This window comes from Catharus ustulatus, chromosome 20, assembly GCF_009819885.2.
Source record: "Catharus ustulatus isolate bCatUst1 chromosome 20, bCatUst1.pri.v2, whole genome shotgun sequence".
In the NCBI taxonomy this organism is placed as follows: Eukaryota; Metazoa; Chordata; class Aves; order Passeriformes; family Turdidae; genus Catharus; species Catharus ustulatus.
Window position 1 is genome coordinate 7,248,655 of NC_046240.1, and position 23,260 is coordinate 7,271,914.

General features: G+C 42.2%; 1 protein-coding gene across 1 annotated transcript; it reads left to right on the top strand.

Annotated features, from left to right (window-relative positions):
* Positions 1 to 305: 305 nt before the first annotated feature.
* On the top strand, positions 306 to 23,185 carry TOM1L1 (target of myb1 like 1 membrane trafficking protein). Its single transcript, XM_033076998.2, has 15 exons — positions 306 to 581; positions 785 to 869; positions 3,212 to 3,290; positions 9,129 to 9,278; positions 9,538 to 9,657; positions 11,111 to 11,212; positions 11,792 to 11,908; positions 14,671 to 14,804; positions 17,052 to 17,112; positions 18,489 to 18,603; positions 19,336 to 19,432; positions 19,813 to 19,873; positions 20,722 to 20,809; positions 21,079 to 21,151; positions 22,065 to 23,185. The coding sequence occupies exons 1-15, from the start codon at positions 524 to 526 to the stop codon at positions 22,123 to 22,125; spliced, it is 1,401 nt and encodes a 466-aa protein (XP_032932889.1). The 5' UTR covers positions 306 to 523; the 3' UTR covers positions 22,126 to 23,185.
* Positions 23,186 to 23,260: the final 75 nt, after the last annotated feature.

Genomic DNA, 23,260 nt, shown 5'->3' on the forward strand with positions numbered 1-23,260 from the left:
CGTGCCCCGGTGGTATCCAGGACAGTTCTATCCCATCCTCCTGTGGGTATCCAAGGGAGCCCTGCCCCGTGCTCCGGTGGTATCCAGGACAGTTCTATCCCATCCTCCTGTGGGTATCCAAGGGAGCCCTGTCCCGTGCTCCGGTGGTATCCAGGACAGTTCTATCCCATCCTCCGGTGGGTGTCCGAGAGAGCCCTGCCCCATGCTCTATTGGGTATCCAAGGGAACCCTGCCCCACGCTCCGGTGGTGTCCCGGAGAGCCCTGCCCCGTGCCCCGGTGGTATCCAGGACAGTTCTATCCCATCTCCGGTGATGTCCCGGAGAGCCCTGCCCCGGGGGATGCCCGGCCCGGAGCCAGCCCCGCGGGGGCGGTGCCGGGATCGGTGCGAGGTGCCGGGATCAGAACCTGGAGGCGGCCCCGCCCGAGCGCAGGAAGGGAGCGCCCGGTGGGGCGGAGGGAGCGGCCGGATCCGGCGGCGGGGCCGGGGGCCCGCAGAGCCCGCAGAGCGCGGCCGGCACCGCCATGGCCTTCGGGAGGGCTCCGCGGGACCCCTTCGGCACGGCCGTGGGCAGCCTGCTCGGTGAGTACGGGGGGACAGTGCTCGGTGAGTACGGGGACAGCACGGCCGTGGGGACAGTGCCTGCTCGGTGAGTACCGGAGCGGTCCTGCCATGGGGACAGTGCCCGCTCGGTGAGTACCGGGGCGGTCCGGCTGTCCCCGCTGTCGCCGCTGTCCCCGCTGTCCCCGCCGGGCTCTCAACCCCTGCTCCCCGTTTCCTTTCAGAGCGGGCCACGCTGGGGTCGCTGCAGACGGAGGAGTGGGGACAGTTCCTGCACATCTGCGACGTGATCAACGCCACGGAGGAGGGGTGAGCGGGCACGGGGCACCGGGCAGGGACAGCGGACAGGGACAGCGGGCACGGGGCACCGGGCAGGGACAGCGGACAGGGACAGCGGGCAGGGACAGCGGGCACGGGGCACCGGGCAGGGACAGCGGGCAGGGACAGCGGGCACGGGGCACCGGGCAGGGACAGCGGGCAGGGACAGCGGGCACGGGGCACCGGGCAGGGACAGGCGGGGTGAGCCCGGGGCTGTCAGCGCAGGGAGATTGGGGTCGGGTCTCACAAAGAGCGCTGCCTGTGCCGGGCCATCGGGCTCTCACGGGGCTGTCTGCAGGACACACCTGCAGAAGGGTGGTGGAAGAGGTTTGTCGTCTGAGTGTGACGTGGTTCGTGCAAGCTGTGCTGCTCGTTAGGCTGAACGGGTACCCCAGTGTTCTGTAAACCACCTGGGAAAAGGCTTTGAGCGCTACAGCGCTGTTTGAAACGCTTGGGTTTTAACCTCGAGTTCCCCCCGTGCAGTGTGTCTGCCAGGCTGGGGTGAAGTGCAGGCTGGGATCCTGTGCAGGGGATCCGTCCCATCCAGGTGTGGGATCCTGTGCAGTGGGATCCATCCCATCCAGGTGTGGGATCCTTTGCCATGGAATCCATCCCATCCAGGTGTGGGATCCTGTGCAGGGGATCCATCCCATCCAGGTGTGGGATCCTGTGCAGGGGATCCATCCCATCCAGGTGTGCTCCCAGGTTTGAGCTGAGCTCTTGCACTGAACAATCACATCCAGATCTGCTCAGCCGCTGCTGCTCTGAGCTTCCTCGTTTCCACCTGTAAAAGGGGAAAAAAGGAAATTTGTTCTCATGGAAGAGCAGCTTCATCATTGCATTGCAAGAACTCATGCTAGCAGTGGCATATTTTAAAACTAGCTGAAGACTTTTCTCCAGGACAATGAGGTATGGCCTGCTTTCTGCACAGGTGTTTTTCTTTTCTGTATCAACTTTTCTTTCCTCTCATTGTTTTGGATTCCACACTCTCACCCATGGCTCCTAGTGCTTGGAATGTCAGTAATAATGACTTCCTTCTGTTTATTGCCATAAGCAACAGCACGCTCTGACCCTCAGTGTTAGTTTCTATGTAAAGTTTCCACGCAACAGAGCCTTTTTTAATAAACTGTTTCCTCCTGTGCACAGCTTAGGCTTGCAGAGGAATTCCTTGTAGCTTCCTCCTAGGCAGCTACTACAGTCTGTAACAGGATAGTAGGAGCAGCAGAACTGCTGTATCTCATTAGGCAAATGGTTATTTTAATGCAACATCCAGCTCCTACCAGAGCACTTCCAGATGCTTCAGCAAGGGAAGCAAGCAGGAGTGGAATTGTAGTACAGCTCTCTGCAAGGGAAGCTACTTCTCCACTCTGGTGCTCCCATCCATCACTTGATGCTCTGCTGGGTATGACATATGATTAAGAAAAATAGAGAAATGTTTTGAGATTTTTTTGTCAGAAGTGATGCAGTAATGCATCCACTTAATTTCATTGGCTTTGAAATGTTTTCAACAAAGATTTCTTGGTGGTTTTTTTAGTGAAATATTGTATTTGGGCCTGTTGCTCCATCTTAGATTCTAGAGAGATCCTAAAGAGATGTTAGGACATCTTGTTTATGTTGATCATGAGTGTTGGGCTGGCCCTAATAATTGTACACTACAGGTAGTGTAATATTAATTAGGTAAAACTGCTTCCCACATGTGATAACCTTGATACCATCTTCCACCCTCTTCCTCCTACACAGATAAAAGATACAGGTGTATATATAGAATTGAAAATGGCTGGGTTAGAAATGCCCCTATCTCTGGGTTGGAGTGGGCTGTCCATGCATCCGTGGTGATTACTCAGATGAGTTAAGTGCATCCTGCAATTATAAGAGTGGAAGTTGTCCATGACACCCCTACTCTGACAGCACTCCCAGGAGAATATTTTCTAATTGCATCATACATGAAAACCACCGGTCAACTCTTGATACATCTGGCAATTGATGTTTTCTTTCACAGCAATAAAAGCTAGATAAGTAATTCTGTTGTACAACTGTGGAAAAATATCATTTTGGAGCAGACTTTGCAGAGGAGAATAACTTTATTTCTCTGCACAAGTCTCTGGAGTAATACACAGTCTGCAGTAACAAACCTGATTCACTGCTTTGTTGCTCTACTTCAGTGCTGAAGAGATTTTGCTGAAATCAATGAGGCAATTGCTCTGGTTTTATGTGGGTGTAAACACAGGGGTGGATTTGGTCCTGTATCTCAGGCTGGTATTTTTGGTTCTTGGATGAAGTTATTAACTGGAGAACTTCACTCATAACTTTTGCTCTTTCATTTCTTGTCACAGGCCCAAAGATGCAGTTAAAGCACTGAAGAAGAAGCTTTCAAAAAACTGTAACCACAAGGAGATCAGACTTACCCTGTCTGTAAGTACAGCTATGTTTATATTAATTAGACACAAGGAAGGCAAACAGTCTAAACGATAAGGTGGCATGCAAATTACCCCTGACACAACTCTCCAGGATGTTTTCAGTCCTTGTTGTTTGTGTGTACAGCCCTGCCACAGTGCAGATCAGATGGTTTGCTGGCATTCCATGGATGATGCAAATTCTGGTGGGGAAGCTGACTTGCTCTGTGTAGAAGTGGGATAGTTCTTACCTGCTCCAGAGGCTGTCCCTCTGTGAGAGCCCCACCTGTTTGTGGAGACTTGCAGGTTAGGAGATGACAGAAAAGCCACATTTGACCATTCTATTACTCACCTTGTGGTGCTGATCTTAGTCAAGGTAAGCACAGTGTGCAGCAGAGTGGAATGTGTGGTATGTGCCTGGTAAAAGGAAATGTTATCACATATAAATGATAAACTTGAAGGAAAAGGTAACTGTGGTGACTTAGGTGAGGCAGCAAGAGGCAGGGTGAGCTGTGTGAAATTCAAATATTATGGCTAAAGGCTGGAGTGTCTGGGGATATCCTCACTTGACATAATGTGTCCTGTAGAATCTGCCAGTGTTCAGGAGTGCCCCAGGGTTTGGGCAGCTGTTGTGATCTCAGTCAATTTAAGATTTACTGGAGTATGGTACTACAGGAGGTTCTGATACTGTCCTAAGTCCTGAGCTTCTGACTTGAGTTACTCTTGACTACCAATAGTGCCACTGTGGCAAGAGTTATATCTTTTGTATTTTAAGTTCTTGAGGATTTTAGTCTTTTGTTAATTGGCTAAAGTATTTTCTTCACCATTTCCTTTTTTGAGGTTTCAGAGGCCTGTCTGCATCACTTTGAGTACTATTACTCATGGGTTTGGAATTTGTCATGCAAAATCATTATCAAGATGTGCTAATAAATGATTGAAGAAGATGGGTGATGGATAGTACCAAATTGTAGAGCACTTAGCAATTGCCCAAGTGTCTCCTGACAAGTTAGAGATGCAGATAATTGTTAAACATGTCAATATAGACCTTCAGCTCACTCTGTTTCCACACTGCTTCCTCCTCCACTGGCTGATGAGTCACATTTTTGTGTGTTCTGTGTGTTTTGTGTGTTCTGTGTGTTTGCATAATGCAAGCACTGGGTTTGCAGTCTGTGTATCAGGGCTGTCTCCTGCAGGAGGTTCTGTGGTGATTATCTGCCACAGTCTCTGCTGATAAGCCAGGGTTAGGTTTGGAAGCTGTTCCATGGGTACAGCTATGCCCAAGGTGACATTACAGCTTAGCTTCTGACTCTGTAAAAGTGGGAGAAAGATCTTGTTCCAGGTCTGTCCAAGGAAGAACTCTATCACACTGACCTGGAAGCTCATTGTGTTGCAGATGGAGCATGCAGCAGGCTCAGCTGGAGTGCAGTTCCTGTCCTGTTCCAGCCCCTTTGTGTCCTCCCCCACTCCATGCACACCTGTAACTGCCTGCCAGGCAGGCACATCCTCTTGGCACAGCTGCTGGCTTTTGTTTGCAGGTTTCCCTGTATTCCTTTATCTTGTTTCTTCTTTTCCTTTTATTTAAATAAGTTCCAGCCTTTCCTCTAACTCCCTCTCTCTTTTTCTAGTTTTAGTTCTTGCTTCTTTTATGCTTTGCCTCTCCCACTGCCTCTGGCTTTTTTCTTTTTTCTTTTTATTTTACCAGTACTACCATAATTTTAGCATGTGTAAAATCTTTCCTTTGATGACCTCATTGCTGGCCATGTGTGGCTTTTACCTTTCCCACATCACTCTTCCTGTGTGCTGTATCTTCTGTTTTTATCTTCTTAATTGCCTTGATGAAATTGTTCCTGTTTTCCATTTTGAAATGCTTGGATGAAAACAACAATTGATTTCAAATGGAAAAAAAAGAAATAATTTTCCTGAAACACAGCCCTTCCCTCCCTGTGCAACTCTCATCTCTTAAAAATTGTTTTCCTCCCAGAGTTTTGCAAAAATAAGGGTCCTTTTTGGATGGACTGTTACTGCCTGTGTTTCTTACAGTGAATGTGGTCCTCTAGCTTTGAGACTCTACATCAGATTGTCTCTCCTACCTACATTAGATGAAACTAAGAAGGATCTACAAATCACATTTCTTCAGAAGTGCACTGTGATCCACTTCTCTCTATTCAACCTTGACATCCTTGAATTTAATATTTCTGATGAAGCTGCTTGAGGAACCCATCCCCAGAGGATACACACAGAGAGTGGAGTGTGAAAATCTTCGTGGAAGCAGCTGGACTGCACATGTCAGCCCAGATACTGATCCTGAGATGGGCTGAATCTCAGCAGTGTGTTCCTCCTCCCTGCTCTTGGATGATGCTTTATTTACCTGGAGAAGAAGGCTGAGTGCCAGCTGGGTGATGTGCTGGCTGTGCCTTGGCTTCAGGTGCTGCAGTCACATGGATGGAGGTGTTTGTGCCAGGCCATGGAGTTGCCTCATGCCCAGCCCTTGATAACAGAGAGATCAGGGCTGGCACTGCAGGTTGTGCAATCAGGGTGAAGAGGATTAGAACTTTCAGGCAGGAATCAAGCAGACTCTGTTTGTGTTACTTGACTTTTTCTTGCTGGTATACTTTAGAAACACAAATTCTGTTTATGTAGAGTCCTGAGACAGCTGTTCAGTTGCCTGCATAGATCTCCCTTGGTTTTGTAAAGCTGCAGTGCCCCAGTTCTGATCCCTTAGGAGCTGAGCAGCACATGGGGAAATTGTTTGTTGGATGTGTCCCTCTCACTCCTGCATGCAAAGCAGTGGGCAGAAATTTAAAATTAAATTACTGCTTCACCTCTGTATTACACTGTTGGAAAATATTTTAAGGAAGTCATTTTCCCAGAGAAATTGTGGATGCCCCAACCCTGGAAATGTTCAGGTCCAGGTTGGATGGGGCTCTTAGCAGCCTGATCTAGTGAATGGCAGGGAATTGAAACTGCTTGATCTTGAAGGTCCCTTCCAACATAAGCCATTCAATAATTGCCTAGAATTAAATTTTGATGGGTATTATTTCCTAAGAATATTTCCACTTTTCCTTTTAATTGTGTGTAATTGTGTGTAATTTTTCTGGTGCAGAAAAAATTCAGCATGGCAAATGCGGCCTTCAGATTTTAGTTTGTTTAATTAGTCTTTCCCAAAGTGGAGGATCTGAAAAACAAAAGCATGAGAGAGTCCTCCAGCTCCTCAATTAAAAGGGTTCTACTCTATTTTATTATACTTTATTGGATATGTTGACAAAGAAGAAGAGAAGAGGACACTGAGTGGGAGCAAAAGAAATCCAAATCTCAGTATTTGAATTGTGAAATCTGAAAAACTCAAGACTTCTGAAAATTCAGTGTTTTTGAAATGCTGCACCTTGGTGAAGTGAAGCCAGCCCCTGCACTGTAATTGGTGAGTGGCAGCTAAAGCTGCTCATACTGGTTTGGTTTAAATGCTGCCCTTGGAAACAGCATCTTGCACTTCCAAACCCCAGCTGGGCAGGCACCAGGATGTGTTCAGTGGAGTGTAATCCTGGAGATGGATTAATGGCTTGTTCCCCTTGAGTCAGAAATGTGAAGAAACTGTTCATCTGGATTTTCCTGCACTAAGTGTCCCTCACAAGCTGCACCCATTGCTCAGCTTGATGGACCAAAGGCAGCTTTAGATGTGCAGTGCCCTGAAATGTTGTTAGATGTTTCAGAGATGTTTTGGGTGTTTCAGAGTCCTGAGCTCTGAGGGAGGTCTCTGTTGATGAGGAACAGAGCTGATTTTCTGCTGTACTCACCAGCTTCTCCCATTTTTTGTTTCTGCTTCACAGTTTGGCTTCACCTGTCTGTAGATGCCTTTTATCATTTTAGTTCTGGGATTCAATCCTGTAAAGCAGAGCCCTTGGATTACAGAGTTTGCCTTTCTTGCTCAGTGCAGATCTCTGGGATCAGTTATCCTGGGACACAGCAGCTCTGTCAGTTCCAACACTTCTCACATCCTGTTTGCCATTGACAGGAGCTTTAATGGTTTGATTGAAGTTAATTTGCCAGTTTTTGTTATTAAAGCATGTTTCTGCTGAGTTTCCATTGTGCTATATGGAGCAGTGGTTGGCTTGGCCAGCTTGGATCTGTTCCTTCCAGTGGAAGTGCTTGGGACTATGAAATCCTATTTGCACAATAAATACCCATATTGAAATTCTAATGAAAGGTGTTATTAGCATGAAAGTGGCTTGCTCATGAATAGTCCAGTTAAAAATAATTGAGTCAAATTCTTCCTTTTCTTACACCAGCTTAGTTTTACCCTGAGTGGTCTGGGCTGGCATAATTGAGTGGAGGATCCAGACCCTGAGTTCTGTACTTTCATTCAGCTGGTAAATACTCAGTCCCCGAAGTAGGGAATTAATAATAGGGAGTAGTATAACAAGTTTCCCATGCACTGGGTTGAAAATATTTTACACAAAGCATCTTTGAAGTACTGCACAGGCAAATGATTTGGTTTATTAGCATGTATTTCATGTACTCTCTATGAAAAGTAATGTTTTGAGCCAAGATGTTTTTTGTAATTATCTTTCAGTTAGCTTTTTGCACAGCAGTCTGTCAGTGTCTCTTTGTTCTTCCCTGTTTTCATTTTGGCAATGTATTTTCTTCTGGTCTTAAACCTGTTCTCCTGTAAGTTTCTGATCACACTGAGAGAAATATCTCTAGAAAATGAGTTGCTAAAATGATTTAGTCAAATGTAGTCTGCTCTGAATAGGGAAGTGTATTTAACCTACTTTTATCAAGATCACAATATCATCCCTTTCAATACATGTATCCCTTTAGAATATGTCCTGTCTGTTACATGATTCAGGGGAAGTTTTGTCTCAAAACACATGAAATTTTACAGCCTTTTGTTAATGTCACCCTTGGCTTTCAACTTTCTATCTTCCCTCTTATGCTGGGAGGGAAAACAAAGCTACAATTGAAGAGAAAGAAGCACAAGAGTGAACATTTTTCCCTGTGAGGGTCATCATCCACCTTCAGATTTGGGCCAGCCAAGACGAGTTCTGTTCCTATTTCTGCACCTGGTCTGATTGACCCCATTTTCCTGTCAAGTCCCAGGTGACAGCTTTTGGCATCTCTTCTGCAAAATGGGAATTGCAATCAGCCCCCTCCAGGTGTACAAGGGAGAGGTGTTACATCCTTTTCCCACCCTGCTGTGTCTGACAGGGCAGGCACTCTGCTTGCAGGGATCCTGCTCTAAGCATTTGAAGCAGGGTTTTGGAAGCTCCTTCATGAAGATAAATCTGACAGCTGGAACATTTCGGCTCATCTGTTTCAAATCAGTGTGACCTTTGAAACACATGGAGAAATTGTGCTCCAAGTTGGTGAATTTGTTCTTTCCCATTTTATCATTAGTCTCTCATTTTCAGGGCAGATCAGAGGACAGGCATTTAGTAATCTGATTTTCTTCTCTTGCAGAGTTCTTCAGAGTCTGTCAGACCAGGCTACTGATGTGCTAGGCATGAATTAATTCTATTGCTGAACCTGTACAAGTAATTTTTTTAAGATATGGGCAGATTTCCTGCTGATAAAGTCCCATGTGTTCAGTAAGTTCTGTGACATAGAAACAAGTGTGACTATGCTTCTCTGTTAAAAACAGTGTCACCCTGGCTGGCACAGCTCCTTTGGGCTCACAGGGAACTGCTGTTTCCCTGGAGTGACCTCATCAGGCATTCTAGTGAGCAGATACCTGTTCATATCCATTCCTACTCTTCCCTGTAACTCCTTGAAACAAATTAAACAAAAACAAACAAAAGCCATCAGGTTATTGGTTTTTTTCCCTCCTATTCTTTGTGTAATAGAAGTTTTTTTGTGTGTGCAGCTGCTTGAGATGTGTATGGAGAACTGTGGCCCAAGATTCCAGTCTTTAGTTGTGAAGAAGGATTTCTGCAAAGACAAGCTGGTGAAACTGCTGAACCCAAGATTCAACCTTCCCATCGACCTGCAGGAGAAAATCCTGACCTTTATCATGGTGAGTGAGCTGTGAGTGTCCCCAGTATCTCTGCCATGTGGTAAATGTTTAACTGTGCAAGCTGTTTACATCCTGGGAACCTCTTCTGAGATCTGACCTTAACTTTGGAGCTGTTGTGGCTCCTGTTGCACTGAGTGGAATTATCAGAGTGGAAGAAGGGAATGACCTGTCCTTAGAACCACACATTTTAAAAACATTTGTCTGACCCACTGACTGACCATTTCTGTGGCTCTTGCTGTCCCTGATATTTCAAAACCAGGTTTGGGCCCGAGGTTTTCAAGGGATGGTGGATGTGAGTGAAGTAAAAGAAGTTTACCTAGAACTGCTGAAGAAAGGAGTGGAGTTTCCATCCTCTGACACCAGCAGTGCTGGATCCAAGGTGAGGAATACAAGGACACTTCAGAAAAGGGATGTGTTCATTTTATGGGACACACAAGGTGTGATTGATCCTTTTTTATTAAAATGCTCCAGGGCAGAATGTGACCAAACCACTTAAGCACTTGAGTAGGAATCAGTTTCAGTTATACCAGCTAAGGTAACAACCAAGAGACCTGACCTATATATTAGTTTATTTTGTTTCCAAGTACAGATTCATGGATATGTTCTCAGAAATGAACCATCTCTGTCTTGAGACTTTCAAGATCTGTGCATGCTGTTTACTTCAAAATAAATGAGTGCTTAGTGCTCCAAACTTGTCAGCTTCTGAAAGCCTCAACAAAAATGAGTAAGATTTTTACAAAAAGCATGTACTGTTAAGAATATGAACATCATCTGTCTTTAAGATTAAATGGAGAGATGTAGAAATCTGTAAGAAAAGATTATTGTCTGCATATCTCTCCAGGTTTGCACAGTAAATGTTATTTAAGGCTATGTCATAGGTAGTATTGTGTGGCATTTAGGACATTAAATATAAGTATGATTTCAGCAGCAGCTGAAAATACAATACATAATTTAATGCCATTCTTTCTAGATTTCTTTTTTTTAAGAAGAATTTTCTCAAGAGCTTTGGGCAGTGTGAAAGCCATCCAGCACTGAGTGGCATCTTGCAGTTACAGAATTAGATATCTATAATCAGTGCAGGCAGGAATAATTCAGATTTATCCTGAGTTTGATCTGCTGGTTGAATAGTGGAGTGCACAGAAGCTCATGTATTTAAAGTTGTTTGAACAAGCTGTGTGAAGAATGCTCTCGATAGATACTAATATTTTAATAGATATTTTTCCTTTACCTAGTACATTAGAGATTATCTTGTCTACCTCATGTACTTGCCAGTTAGAATCAGTGGCAAACCTTCTGTTTGTCTCAGCAGCCCTGAACACAGTTTTTACTCAGTCTCCAGAAGGTGAAGGGTTGGTAGTGGGTGATGTGGGCTGGGGTTTATATTTGAATTTTTTTTTAGCAGTCAGTTTAGATGCAATGCAGGTGAAGCTTTCTCAGACTGTTCCTGTTTTTCAGTCCAGGAGAATTTTGTATTTTATCTTCTGCTGCTTCCAGATGTGATCACATTCCAAGCTGTCCTTCATTGCAAACTTGCAGTGGCACTCTGGGAAGGACTCTGCTCTTAGATGGCTTCATTATTCTTTGCTAATCTTTCTTGAGCCATTTCCATGATGGAACTTACTTGCAAACCCTTTTAAAGATACTTGAATTCCAACCCTCATTGCATTACAAAACAGCCATTAGATTTATTTTTGGCTCAGCAGATTCCCTGGGAGCACTGATGATGAGGAAGCTCCTGCCCAGGTGTGCAGCCTGAGAGATGTTCCTCTCTCAGCAGGATGCCTGCTGCAATTTTGTCCAACCCAAACTCTGTTTTTTTTGTGTTTTCACAGATTTCACTCTGTGCCAAGCCATCCCCATCCTCTGCCAGTCCTGCCAAACGTTCCTTGCTGCCCCTTCCCACGGGCCCAACACTGCTGTTGACTCCAGAGCAGGTGCAGCACTGCAGGCTCAGGGGAGGGTGGGTGCACCTGAAATGTGCTGGGGATGTGTGGCTTGAGCAGCCTGGGTGCACTGCAGGGACCCTCAGCTCACAGGGTGTAGCTCTGGGCTCCTGCTCATAGCGTTGTGGAATTGCTGCTGGAGTGTGTGGATATCTAATCACATCTCACAATGCTGTTATGTAGATTGAGAAAAGCTTGTTCAGAGATAAGTGAGAAAGCCAAACTTATTTCACATAAGGCTTGTGTGAAGAGGTTTTATAAAAAGCAGGAAGGAAAGGAAAGTTCTCTTCCATTCCTGCTTGCCCTGTATGTAACTAAAAGGAGGAACAGTGGCATCAGTGAGAGGGATTAGCTGTAAGGAAAACAAGTAGAGCTATCAGGCTTGGATCTTAGCTTGAGTGCACATTTAAAAGCTGAACTAATTCTGTTCATTTCCATGGTGTGTTAGAGTAAAATAATGCTAATTAAGTCCATATTATACCTAATGGGAAAGAAAGTGTGTATTAGAGGTAAGAATTATTCTGCTTGCTCTGTTCACCTACACAATATTCTCCTGTTGAATTCCAACAGATTGGGAAACTGTACAGTGAACTGGATATGGCAAAAATGAATGTGAGAGTCATGTCATCAATATTGAAAGATAATGTTCCTGGCTCTGAAAATCCAGATGATATGAATCTTTTACAGGTATGTGATAATTCATTGATAGGGGTTATTGGTTTGGTTATAATTACTTTTTGAAGTATTATATCTTGTCTTTTAACATCTGGATTCAGATTGACAAATGGAGCCCAACATCAGATTTCTGTCTCGTTTTGCTCAGCTTTCTTCCATCTCCTTCACCTTCTCTTGACATCTCAATAGTCAGGAAAGGACAATACAGCTTGCAATGCAAATTCAAGCTCTAGGGAATTCCAGTGGCAAAGGAATTTCATAATGGAGCGTTCTGTGTTGGGCACGTTCTGTCAAACAGCCCCGAGAACATTCCAGCTGCAGAGATGATGACACAGTGTCCCTCTCATATCCTGCAGTTTGCAGAGCTCTCTTTATTATCACATCCCTCAGAGGCAGGCTGAGGGCCAGTGAGGAGTATGAAGGGTTGGTTTTGTGTGTGTGACCTCAAAGGTTGGGAGCTTGCTGTGCCACAGAGGAATTTGTGTGCTCATAAAGTGTAGCCTGAAGGAAGTGTATTGCAATAGTCCAGGGATGGGACAGTGAACCTGGACATGCTCCTTCTGTGATACTGTGTGCTTCTGCTGTGTTTTCCACTTCAGAAATTAAAATTTGGCACTGCAATAGTGACCTATGTTAATGGAAGCTTTTCAGTTTCATGTTGTCTGTGAGAACTTAAAAAGCTTTTACCACATCCTTCTGTTTCTAACCTTACCTCCAAACTGCTGCAATGAGGAAGCAGTTTTGGCAGTTTTGCAGCATTAAGTGATTTGAAGCATTTATCTAATTTTTGCAAGCCTTTAGTGCGCTTTTCCTGCCTAGTGTAGAAATTTTCCTGTGCACCAAACCCTAACTGGGTGCTGTTGAGAATACACTGGTTAATTATGCTTGTCCTCTCCATGACACAGTTGGGAAACAGAAAAAGTTTTTCTTTTATTTCCTGTCCCCTGCAGCATTTTTGTATGTGGGTGCACAGATTCAGCTGCCCACAGTAAACCAGTGGATTCTTCTTGACACTCCCAGTAATAAAATTGTTGGCAAAAGGTTGAGCACAGGGTGTGGAGTTATCATATGTGGGAGAGTGAATGAAAACTCATTCCTTTCACTGTTGTTCTTTCTGTTCTTTTTCCCCTGTGCCCAGAGTGGTGTAAAACATCAGGTCAGGCCAGCCTGATCCTTGAACAATAGTTAATATCCTCTTTGTTTGTGGCACTACCTGGATTTCTTGGTTTGGACTTTTGTTGTCACAGAGCAAAGTCCTTTATTAAAAGAGCCTCTTGTCTAGACTTTGAGTGAGTTGGAGACATTGATTTTAGTCCTTCAGATTATCTGGAGTCCCTCAATAAAAGCTGTAACAAGGTGAACTCCATCAGTGTTTACAGTTCTGTGTCTTCATTAGTGGCCAGGCTCCTCTCCTTCCCCACCCTGCTTTGGACAAGGCTTAAAAAACATATTTCACTGGAAATAATGTGCTGGCCAAAAAGTGTAGTTAAAGAATAGTTCAGGATCAGCCAAGAAGAGTCACAAAATTTTGTACTGGATGGTGAATATAGTGGATGGATGTGCAGGAATTTGGGTCCAGATCAGCAGCTGGTAAGAATTAGCACAAATGGATTGGAATCACTGATGATTGCTATTACAGCTACTGCTCCATCTTCTTAAAACTCCATTTTTCAAGCAAATCCATGCCTGAAATGAGTGTCTCAATTTCCTTCTCTATTGAGTATTGACACTTGCCAGTCTGCCTGTGTAATGAAGTCATAAGAAATGCACATTTTTTAAAATGTGGATCATGTAGTAAAGTGTGGAGTTGGGGAGGTTTTAAATGTAATTACAGACATTAGGCTGAACATATTTTTGTGTGTTTTGTCCTGGGCTGTGAAGATACAGTACTGAAAAATACAGCACTCACCAAATTTCCTTTTAAATAAATGATTTATTTATGTGAAGTATTGTATTTTTTTAAGGAAAAATCAGATCACTTTGAATATTAAGCAATTTCTGAACAGTAGTGTGCAAGTAGAGTCATTTCCCTCCTCCTTTTTTGTTTGCTTCTTTAAGCAGAGCCAGCCTGCATTTGCAAATGCATTGTGAAGGAGAAAAAATGTTGGCTGAGTTTAAGTTCCTGTTGCTAAAGAATTTGTTTCTTTGAACATGCATAATCTGCAGAGGGGAATAATATAAACAGTCTGTCTTCCACTTCACCAGGCAATAATGCAAAATTCTGCTTAATAAACTCTCATAATTCTCCTATCAGCTGGTTATCTAAGGTTTGTGTTACTTTCTCAAAAATCCATAGATTAAGTTTATCCAGACTTCCCATTTAAACAAATAGTTGGAGTTTGAGACTTGTCACAGAGCACTCCTGACCTTTAGACTAATATTGTCTTTTCTTCAAGCAGACATTGAACAGGATTACATCCAAGTGTCCTGCTGAGTTTAATCAGCTTCAAGCAGGATCAAATCACATTGGCTCTGCATCACCCAGAGGGGTCTTTGTTATTTTGCAATTTGTAATTCAGGCTTTAGAGACAGGTATATCTTTAGAAATGAAGGTGTGTTGAGAGGTAGAGGTTGTGTGGAGTGATGTGGTGGTGGGAATTGTGACCCTGATTGCAGAGATCAAAGCCATGGCCATTGTTCTATTTGCAGTGGTTGGTACTTGTGTGGTTTGTGTAAATCTTAGCTGTGATCTTATCATTCATCTCCAGAACTGGCACACTGAGAGACCACAGTTAGGATTTTTAATGTTTTTTTCCTTCCCTTGCCTCGGGCAGAAATTGTACAAGACCTGTCGGATGATGCAGGAGAGGATCATGGAGCTGTTGGTGACAGTGGAGAATGAAGATGTGATTGTTGAGCTCATACAAGTGAATGAAGATCTGAATAATGTCCTCCTGGGACATGAGAGGTAAGTGCAGGGCCCCTCTCCTCACATTTGGAATCCTACCTGAATAAATGCACTTAATGGAGAGATGGTCCCTGTGCCTAGTGTTGATCCTCCCCATGGATTTTATCAGATTTTATCCTCAAATTCAGAAAAGAAATATGATTGCAAAAAGAGAAAATTATGTATTTTCTGCCTCCTAAACACTTCAGAAATGGTTCAGGAAAGTGATTAGGAAACATTAGAGTGGTGTAAAGCAAGTTAACAACATGGGCAGGAAATCAGATGGAGGCACACAGAAATAATTTGGAATTTGCCATCCCTTTCTGGCAGAGTCCAGTGGATTTGTTAACAGCTGCTACAAATCCTTTGGTGCTGGTGCTTATATCTGTTAAGTGTCTGTGCTTCCAGGAAAGAATACTTGTCCTCCTTTCTAAACAATTTTGACAGCTTTGCTGAAGGAATTGGCCATGGAGCAGCCTTCTGCCTCACTGCACACTTGGGAGAGTTGCTTGCTGCTCTCAGCTGGATTGAAACATTCTGTTCTGCTTGTCTTACAGCAGAAAATGGTTCTTTCTGTCACACATGAAAGCACAGCACTACTCCTGTTGACATCCTGGTATTTGTCTGTTGTGGCACTGGTAGCATGACTGAATGCTGGCAAAACTGAAATTAGTTTTCAGGTTAAGATTCCAGTGTTGTTCTCCAAAATATCACATGAGTGTACTCATGGAGAGTGTTCTGATTTAATAGGAGATACTCTTCCCTCTTAAGAAGTTGATCTCTTCCATGGCTAAAATGTGTTCTAGGAATCATTATGCATCAAGTACAGTTCTTTATTAAATTTAGCAAATTTATATAATTTAGTCATCTTTTCTTTTTGATCCTCTTCTGAGTGCTGCACTGAAATTATCACTAATTCTTCTCACTAATTCTTCTAAATAGCAGGTGTAAACTTTGGGCCTAATCAAGGCAATGTTAAGTTTTCATTTACTCTTTAATCTTGTCTACTGTAGTGTTGGTGGGTTTTACTACAACTGTGAAAGAGCTCACTTCTTCCTTTAGGAGGTTTTTCCTTTTAATAAGCAAAAAAAGGAATTTTATTCAGCTTTTGTGTAAATCCATTGAAGTCAGATGTGAGCTTACATTTTTGTTACTCGTGATGAATACTGGTGAGGCTGGGAACCTCAGACTGTGCACAGGAACTTGTGGATATAATTCAACAGATTCCTCACTAAAGACATGGTGATGGAAAGAGTGATTAATTTGGATGGAAAACTACTGTATTTAACAATGTAATGCTATGGTTTGTATGATACAGATCTTCCTGAGTGCAGATCCATTGCACTTCAGAGTGGATAAGTATAAAAATGTATCTGGTTAATTTTGTGTTCTTTGGATCTCCCTCTGAGCAGTGAGGTGTGTAAAGGACCAGCTGATTTTGATGAGCTGCATCTGTTTCACGCTGTGTGTGTTGCTGGAGGATGAGTTGTGCTGCATTTTCTGTTTCTGATTATTAGTGTAGAGTCCAAATTAAATCCAGAGCAGTCTCCACTGTGCAGCCAACAGCCTGTGTGTAACAGTGCCTCCCTCTAGTGTCTCTGCAGCTGCTTGGTTCTTCCTGGATTTCACATAAATACTTTCTGCTGTACAGTTGGAAAGGTTTTTTCCTGCTGTTTCTTCATGCATCTCTTCTCTTTTTCTGGGCCTCCCTAGTACAATGACCCTGAATAGGAAATGCAGTTGGATAAACTGTTTATATTTTGTCCATACAACTCTAAAACACAGTGACCTTCTGGGTGTTCAATGTCACCTGTGTGGGTCTGCTCTGGACCCACAGTAGCACTGTTATCACTCCTAGAACACACATATTTATACAGGTATAACTATATTACAATTTATATAGGTATAATACATTTTGTTTCCATTTAAAAAGAAATTATTGCAAAGGCCTGCACTAATGAGAAGGGATATTCCCAGTTACCTGCCTGGTGTGAACAGAGACAATGCACTATCAGAGGAGTCTTGTTTTTGATTAGGAAGAAGCAGATATCTCCATTTGTGGGGCCAGGGACAAAGCCTGGTGTTGAGTGGAAGGTGCCAGGAGCCAAGCCCTGGGATGGGAGTCAGAGTGGCCCAGGGACAGCACCTGCAGTGCTTGCTTGGTGCTCTGGAGCCTTTTGGGAATCAAAAGCTGATATAAGTGGTTTCATACTCTGAAGCACAGCACAGGAATGTGAGAATGAACGTTTAACTCTGCACCTCCAACAGGTTCTCACGGAACAGAGTTCGTTTCCTGGAGAACCAGAGGATACAGCGTGAGCAGGAGGAGGTAATTAAGGATGAGCTGCTGAGTGCAGGACTGCAAACATTCCTTTTGCTCTTCCTTGTGAGAAATACACTCATGATGCATGCAGAATTTTATTCTCTAGTTGAGAGGTACAGGAGACAACAGACTGACACCACTCTTACTGATTTTTCTAGTCTCACTTGCAGAATTTTATGTAAATTTATGTAACTAAAGTAGCAATGTCAAATGTAAGAGGGAAGTGTGGGCATGAAAAATGAGAGACAGATCTATTCAAATGCTGGTTTATTGCCTCTCCAGCTAAGCATAATTATCTGCCATGCAAAAAATGAGAAACCATAGGTTCTTTTCATTTGTTTCTTGTTAATGAGGTAGAGACTGAAATACTGCTGCACTTGGAAAATTCATTTCTATTGACTTCTTTTCCTGAGTCAAAGCTTTCACTGAATTGTGAATAATGGCTTATAGCAAATCTTTAATGACTGTGCTTTATTGATTGATAATTATGGTTGTTAATCATATTGCCCAAAGTAGTTTTGCACATTTTTCACCTCCTTCTCAGCCATAATTGTGCAGTCATCTAGGACTGGACATGAAAATGCATTGTGAATGCTGAAATATTGCTGACAGTTATTAAAAAAAGGTGGAAGATGGTTTTGTTTTCCTTGAAAAGCCACTATTACTACATTCTGGTTCTGTAGGTGGATGGTTTTGCTTGATGGATGCACTGTTGGGTTAATTAATAATCCAGATGGTGCAGTCTGTGCATTTTTATGTTATTAAGGAGACTCAGAGTTTAAAATGCATCTTCTTTTATTTATTTATTTTTACTCTGGTGTTACCAAACCTGTATGATTCAAGCATGTGGTTTTATTAAACCTTTGCCTGGCTATGTTTTTAATTCCAACACACTGACAGGAGAAAGGAAGGGAACTCTTTTCTATATCCTAGAAAACATTACTGTGGTTTTGATTTTTTTTTTTCCTATCCAAAATAGTACTGGAAAAAATCAATCTCCTAAGTACATATCAAATCTCCTAAACACAAGTAAGTACCATGAAAGAAATTGTACAGGATCAATCAGAAGATAAATATCAAACCTGTCTCTAAACAAGATCAGAATGGCTTTTTAGAATTGAGTCCTTTCTGTTTTCTACTTCAGAACTGGTTTTCTTTATTTTTTGAAATTGATCTTTCTGAAATGCATATTTTCTTTCATTAGCTGCATTTCACACACAGAGTGTCCTGATCTTCTCTTGTACTTACCAATTTTTAATACTAAGATTTTAAAAGTTTTGCAAAAACAGCAATTCGTTTGAAACTATGCAAATTCCTTTAAAAAAATCAAAAGAAAACACTGGGAAAAACCCCAAGTAACTTATTCTTTTTCAAATGTTAAGCTGTACAGGAAACAGCCATCTGCTCCCTCGAGTGATCTCCTTGGCCTCTCCATAGATTCTCCATCTCCTGTGTGTGCAGCAGTGCAAAGTCACCCTGCAGTGTCTCCTTTGGGAAGTAAGTGGTGATTGCCCCTTTCCCTTCCCCTCTGATTCCCTAAAACAAACCCACAAGGGCTTGCTGGAGGAGTCAAGAAGTTCCTATTAAGAAAGAAAACAAAGATATTCCTTAATTTTAAGGATGTTCCTTTAATTTTCTTGAAAGGAGAATTGAAGTTTGTTCATAGGAACAGAACTGTAAGGTATTCTGAGGTTGCCTGTAATTTTTTTTGCAAGAATCTTTTTCCCCTTTTACACAGATTTGAGTAGAACATGCTCTGTTTTCTGCTGAAGTGAGGCCTGTAAAACACTCTGTTCTGTAGACTTGGCAGGAAGAAACAGGAGATTTTCAGGAGTGTTAGAAAGACTTGGCTTTAGGTACCCTGAATTACTGTTTGCAGAAGCCCCTCCTTTACCCACTTTAGAAAGTCCATACACTAAAGCTAAAGGTGTAAATCTCCCCCGGGAATAAATCCCTAGAATTCCATTTTAATCCTTTACAAACAGTGACAAGTGTTTTAAGTGGTGTCTTCCCATGTAGAGCTCTGCTGATTATCTAAATATAAATCTCTTGGATCTAAGACTTTTCAAAATCATTAAAACTTTGCCTTTCATGTGATAAACAGCAATTCATTTCAGACTCTTTATAGGCCTTCCAAACAAAAAATTTACTCTTTTAGTGTTCAAAGTACAAGTATCTCCTTTGCATAATAATGTTTAAATAGCCATTAATTATCTCTCTGAATTTCAGATGGCCTATCTGCACACCCTGAAGATAAAACCAAGCCTCATCCATCAATTTACCCACAGCTGGATTCAGCAACTCCCACAAAAGCTCATCAATCCCTGTGAGTAGTGTCTTATGAAGGAATGGGAATGGGTAACAGATCCTTAGGGGCATTAGTGCTCTGTAATTCATCTAATGAACATAGGAAGCTCTGAGGACACAGATTTACTGCTTTTACATGTTAGTCCAGTGAAACAAGTGAGAATTGCCTCTGTGCTGGACATTGTGTGAGGGGGTTCAAAATACACTTATGCCTGCATCAGTGTTTTGTCATAAACAGACATAAAAGTACCTGACTGTCAGCAGGGAAGGGGAGAAACATGGAACATGAATGCCTGTGCTGCTCTCAGTTGTGATGCACAAAAAAATAATGGAACAATCAGAATGAATGAACAGTTTTGATAATTTCTCTCTTACATTCAATGTATTTCTCTCTCCTAGATTTGCAGCTGAAGCACAAAGCAATAGTTTAAGCAGCCCAGCTGGACACATATACAGCAATGTGAGTACTACTCATGTTCAGGGTGATATTCTTGTCTGGCAGCTGCCAAATGACAACTTCTGGATTTACCCCAACTGCAGTCCCAGTGTGATGCAAAGATCTCTTCTGAGGCCCTTCTCCACACCTCAGGGAACATTCTACTTGGTAACCAGGTCAGCTTTCCTCTTCTGCTGCCACAGCTCCTAATGTGGAAGCCTGTTTCCTTGGGTGCAGCACAATCCCAGGGGAATTTGCAGAAAGCATTTGCTCTGTTAATTGTGTTTAATTTGTTGCTATGTGAAGCAAGCTGAGATTGCCTGTTGCCATGATGTTACTCTGGTGTACTTTCTATCTCAAATAAGAGATTAAAAACAAACATGCAAAAAAACCCCAAAAACCTCAAAGCCCCCACAAAAACACAGCACACCAAAAAAAAAATCTCTTAAACCCCACCCAAGTACAGTGCAGGACAAGTGTCATGCTGCACAGAAACACCCATTACAGAAGGAATGGCAGGAATCTGAAGGGACTTTGAGGTAATGTTGTGAAGGCAGTCTGAAATAGAAAAGATGAGCTCCCAAAGCGACATGCACAGTTCTTATTTTAAACTGCAAATAAAAGCAGATGTTTGAATCTGTGTGGCAGAACAAGTCACACAGAAGTAAATTATACCCATGTACTATAGAGCACTAAATGTTGCTTTGAAGGTTGTGTGGAGAATTAAGATTAATTGGGTTGCTAACTGTTGGCCTTGGAATTTTACCTGCAGTAGTCAGAGAGTTTAAAGATAAGTCAGCAATTATGTAAGTTAGGTCAAACCAGTTCTCTAGAACTATCTGTTTATGCACTGTTCTGCTTCTTGTCCTTAGCTGGCGACTCTTTTAAGCCCAGTGCCTCTGAACCCAGTAAATCTGCAGGCTGGACAGACTGTGCCATCAAATGGACCATCACCAGCAGGTAACAAATACTGCAAATCACCTCTTTCACATTTCATTTTCTTGCTAGAACTTAGCTGTTTACATAATGGCTGTTAGTGACTAGGAACAGCAACAAACATTGACAAAGTCATATTGCTCGTGGATTCTATTACACATCTGTCTATTTTAGCATGTAAAGCAGCTGAATCCATAGCAGATAATGTGCTACTTTCAAGGAGACTAAAAACATGCAGTAATCATGCTTTCCAGCCTCTTTTAAATCTGGATGTGTCTGTCTTTATTCTTCAGCTACATCAAAGAACAAGACACAGTCACCTCATTACTATGAGATTATGGAATTTGATCCCTTGGCTCCCACTGAGTAAGTAACTTTTAAAATAAAATTTTAAAATTGTGAGGTACCAAAGGCAAAATAGCTTTTTCTTCTGAGAGGCAAAACCAGACCACTCTAGGCTGGCTTAACTGAGCAATTGCATAATTGATGTAAATGACAGTGGCTGCATTTTGTAGGTTTTCTTCCAATATTTCTGGTATAACCAATTAAGGAATAAACTGTAATGTGCTCATTAACTGGCATCTGTAAAATGGAGGAGTAATGCTGTAGCAAAATTACTAAAATCTTACCCAGTGATGCAGAAAGGTGAAGGAAATATGGTCAGGGTCCTACAGGAGAAAATTGATTGAACTTCACCATAGGTAGTTCTGGAACAAGGTAACCAAAGGAATTCCTGTTCAGAGCAATCGTGTTTTTTAAAGAATGTTTTTCTACTCCTTATAAAAAGTAATTTAGTTTAAATATAAACTACAAAAGAAAATGGATGCTGTGTCTCTCCAGAAGGTCAGAATAGTGAGACAGCAAACTAATGCAAAACCTAACAGGCAGAACTCCCTTTCTAACAGTAAATTGCAAAAAAAAAAAAAGTTGATCTATCTATACAAAACTTATTTCTAAGGAGCCAGTGTATTTTGAGGTAGGGAAATCTCAACAGTTTCTATTTTTTTTTTTTTTAATTAGTGCAGTAATTGCACAGTGGTGCACTTGCCATTTGTTTTGCAGTCCTGTTCCCAAGTTTTTTTGATCAAAAGTGACAATGTCCAGAGGTCCCTCATTAAATATACAATCAGACAATCAGAGCAGGGTTGGCTCTTTGCTGCCATGGAAACCTGGGCATCCTGCAAGGGAAGCTACACTGCAAACTTTGGGCAGGATTTCCCTGGTGCCTTGTGTCAAAATGAAGTGTGATCTAGGAGTCACCCTGCTCCTTCTCTTTCAGAGCTATTTATGAAGAAATTGATGTTGTGCTGAAGACAGAAGTTAAAAAGAACACAGACTGAAGGTGGAGGTGGAATCCTTTCTTGAACACTCTCTGGTGCTGGTCCTGTGCAGTGCTTCCTGTAACTACAAGTGAATACAGAAGAGGTTTTGCATTTTGACACAGTAATTAGTGTTGGAGCACTAAGCTGTGTGCAAGTTGAAGAGTTACTTGGCTCCACACCTCGGCAATTTGTCCTACATGTTCAGCTGTGTGTTCTCCAAGGTCACTTGCATGCTTAATTTAAAATATTTTGGGGCCTGTAAAATGTGACTTCTCAATTCATGTGTGTATGAAGTAACACCTGACATCTGGCACAACTAAACAAAAAAAAATTACATTCACAGAAACTGCAGAAAACAGTTTCCCTTTTGGCATCACTGCTATCTATGTTCATCTTCCTAGAAATTTATAAGGGAGTTTTGAGAAACAAAAATGCTTTTCTAAAATTGGCCTCTTGGTAGATGTCTGAACATGTGCAGTGTTGCTTTCCTACATCCTGAACAGAGATTTTCCTTTCTAATTTTCTTCCTAAAAACCCACAACACAGTTGGATTTTTGTCTTGGGAAGAACCTCAGGTGGGACACTAAGTGCTGTCATCCATAATTAACAGAACAGGAAAAAAAGCTGCTTGTTTCTATGCTGTTGTTGTTGCTTTTATTTACTCAGTAAATATTGCAGGGGGATCAATTGTTTCTTTCAATGTTCCTGCCCTGCAGAGATTATTCTGGTGAAGGAAATTCAATCATCTACAATGCAGATGAGCAATAGTTACACATTTATTTTAATTAAGTTGTTTAATCCTGTTAATAACTGTTTTATCTTTTAGTAAGTGCCTTATCTATTTTAATGCTGAATGTAAACTCTGCACTTTAATGGGTATAGTTCTCTGAACTTATAGCTGATACAAAATTCGAGAACTTAGTTCATGTTCATACCAGATAAGCTAATTTTTTGAGAAATAACTCCATTTTAAACATACCTTATGTTAACTGTTTAAGGGATAAGAAGTTCTCAGCTGCTTTTGCAATTTTTGTAGCATAAAATTCCAAATAAAAGCAAATGCTTACTGAGAAGTAAACGCTTATTGCTTCCAAGATTTCTGTATTTGTGTATTCCCTGAAACATAAATGTAGGTAGCACTGGGAGTACTTTA

Excerpts from the sequence above, each read along its gene's own strand:
- TOM1L1 (XM_033076998.2), top strand. The coding sequence starts at position 524 with ATGGCCTTCGGGAGGGCTCCGCGGGACCCCTTCGGCACGGCCGTGGGC. Across the intron at positions 11,213-11,791 it reads TGCTGTTGACTCCAGAGCAG|ATTGGGAAACTGTACAGTGA; the intron begins GTGCAGCACTGC and ends GAATTCCAACAG. Across the intron at positions 20,810-21,078 it reads AAATGGACCATCACCAGCAG|CTACATCAAAGAACAAGACA; the intron begins GTAACAAATACT and ends TTTATTCTTCAG.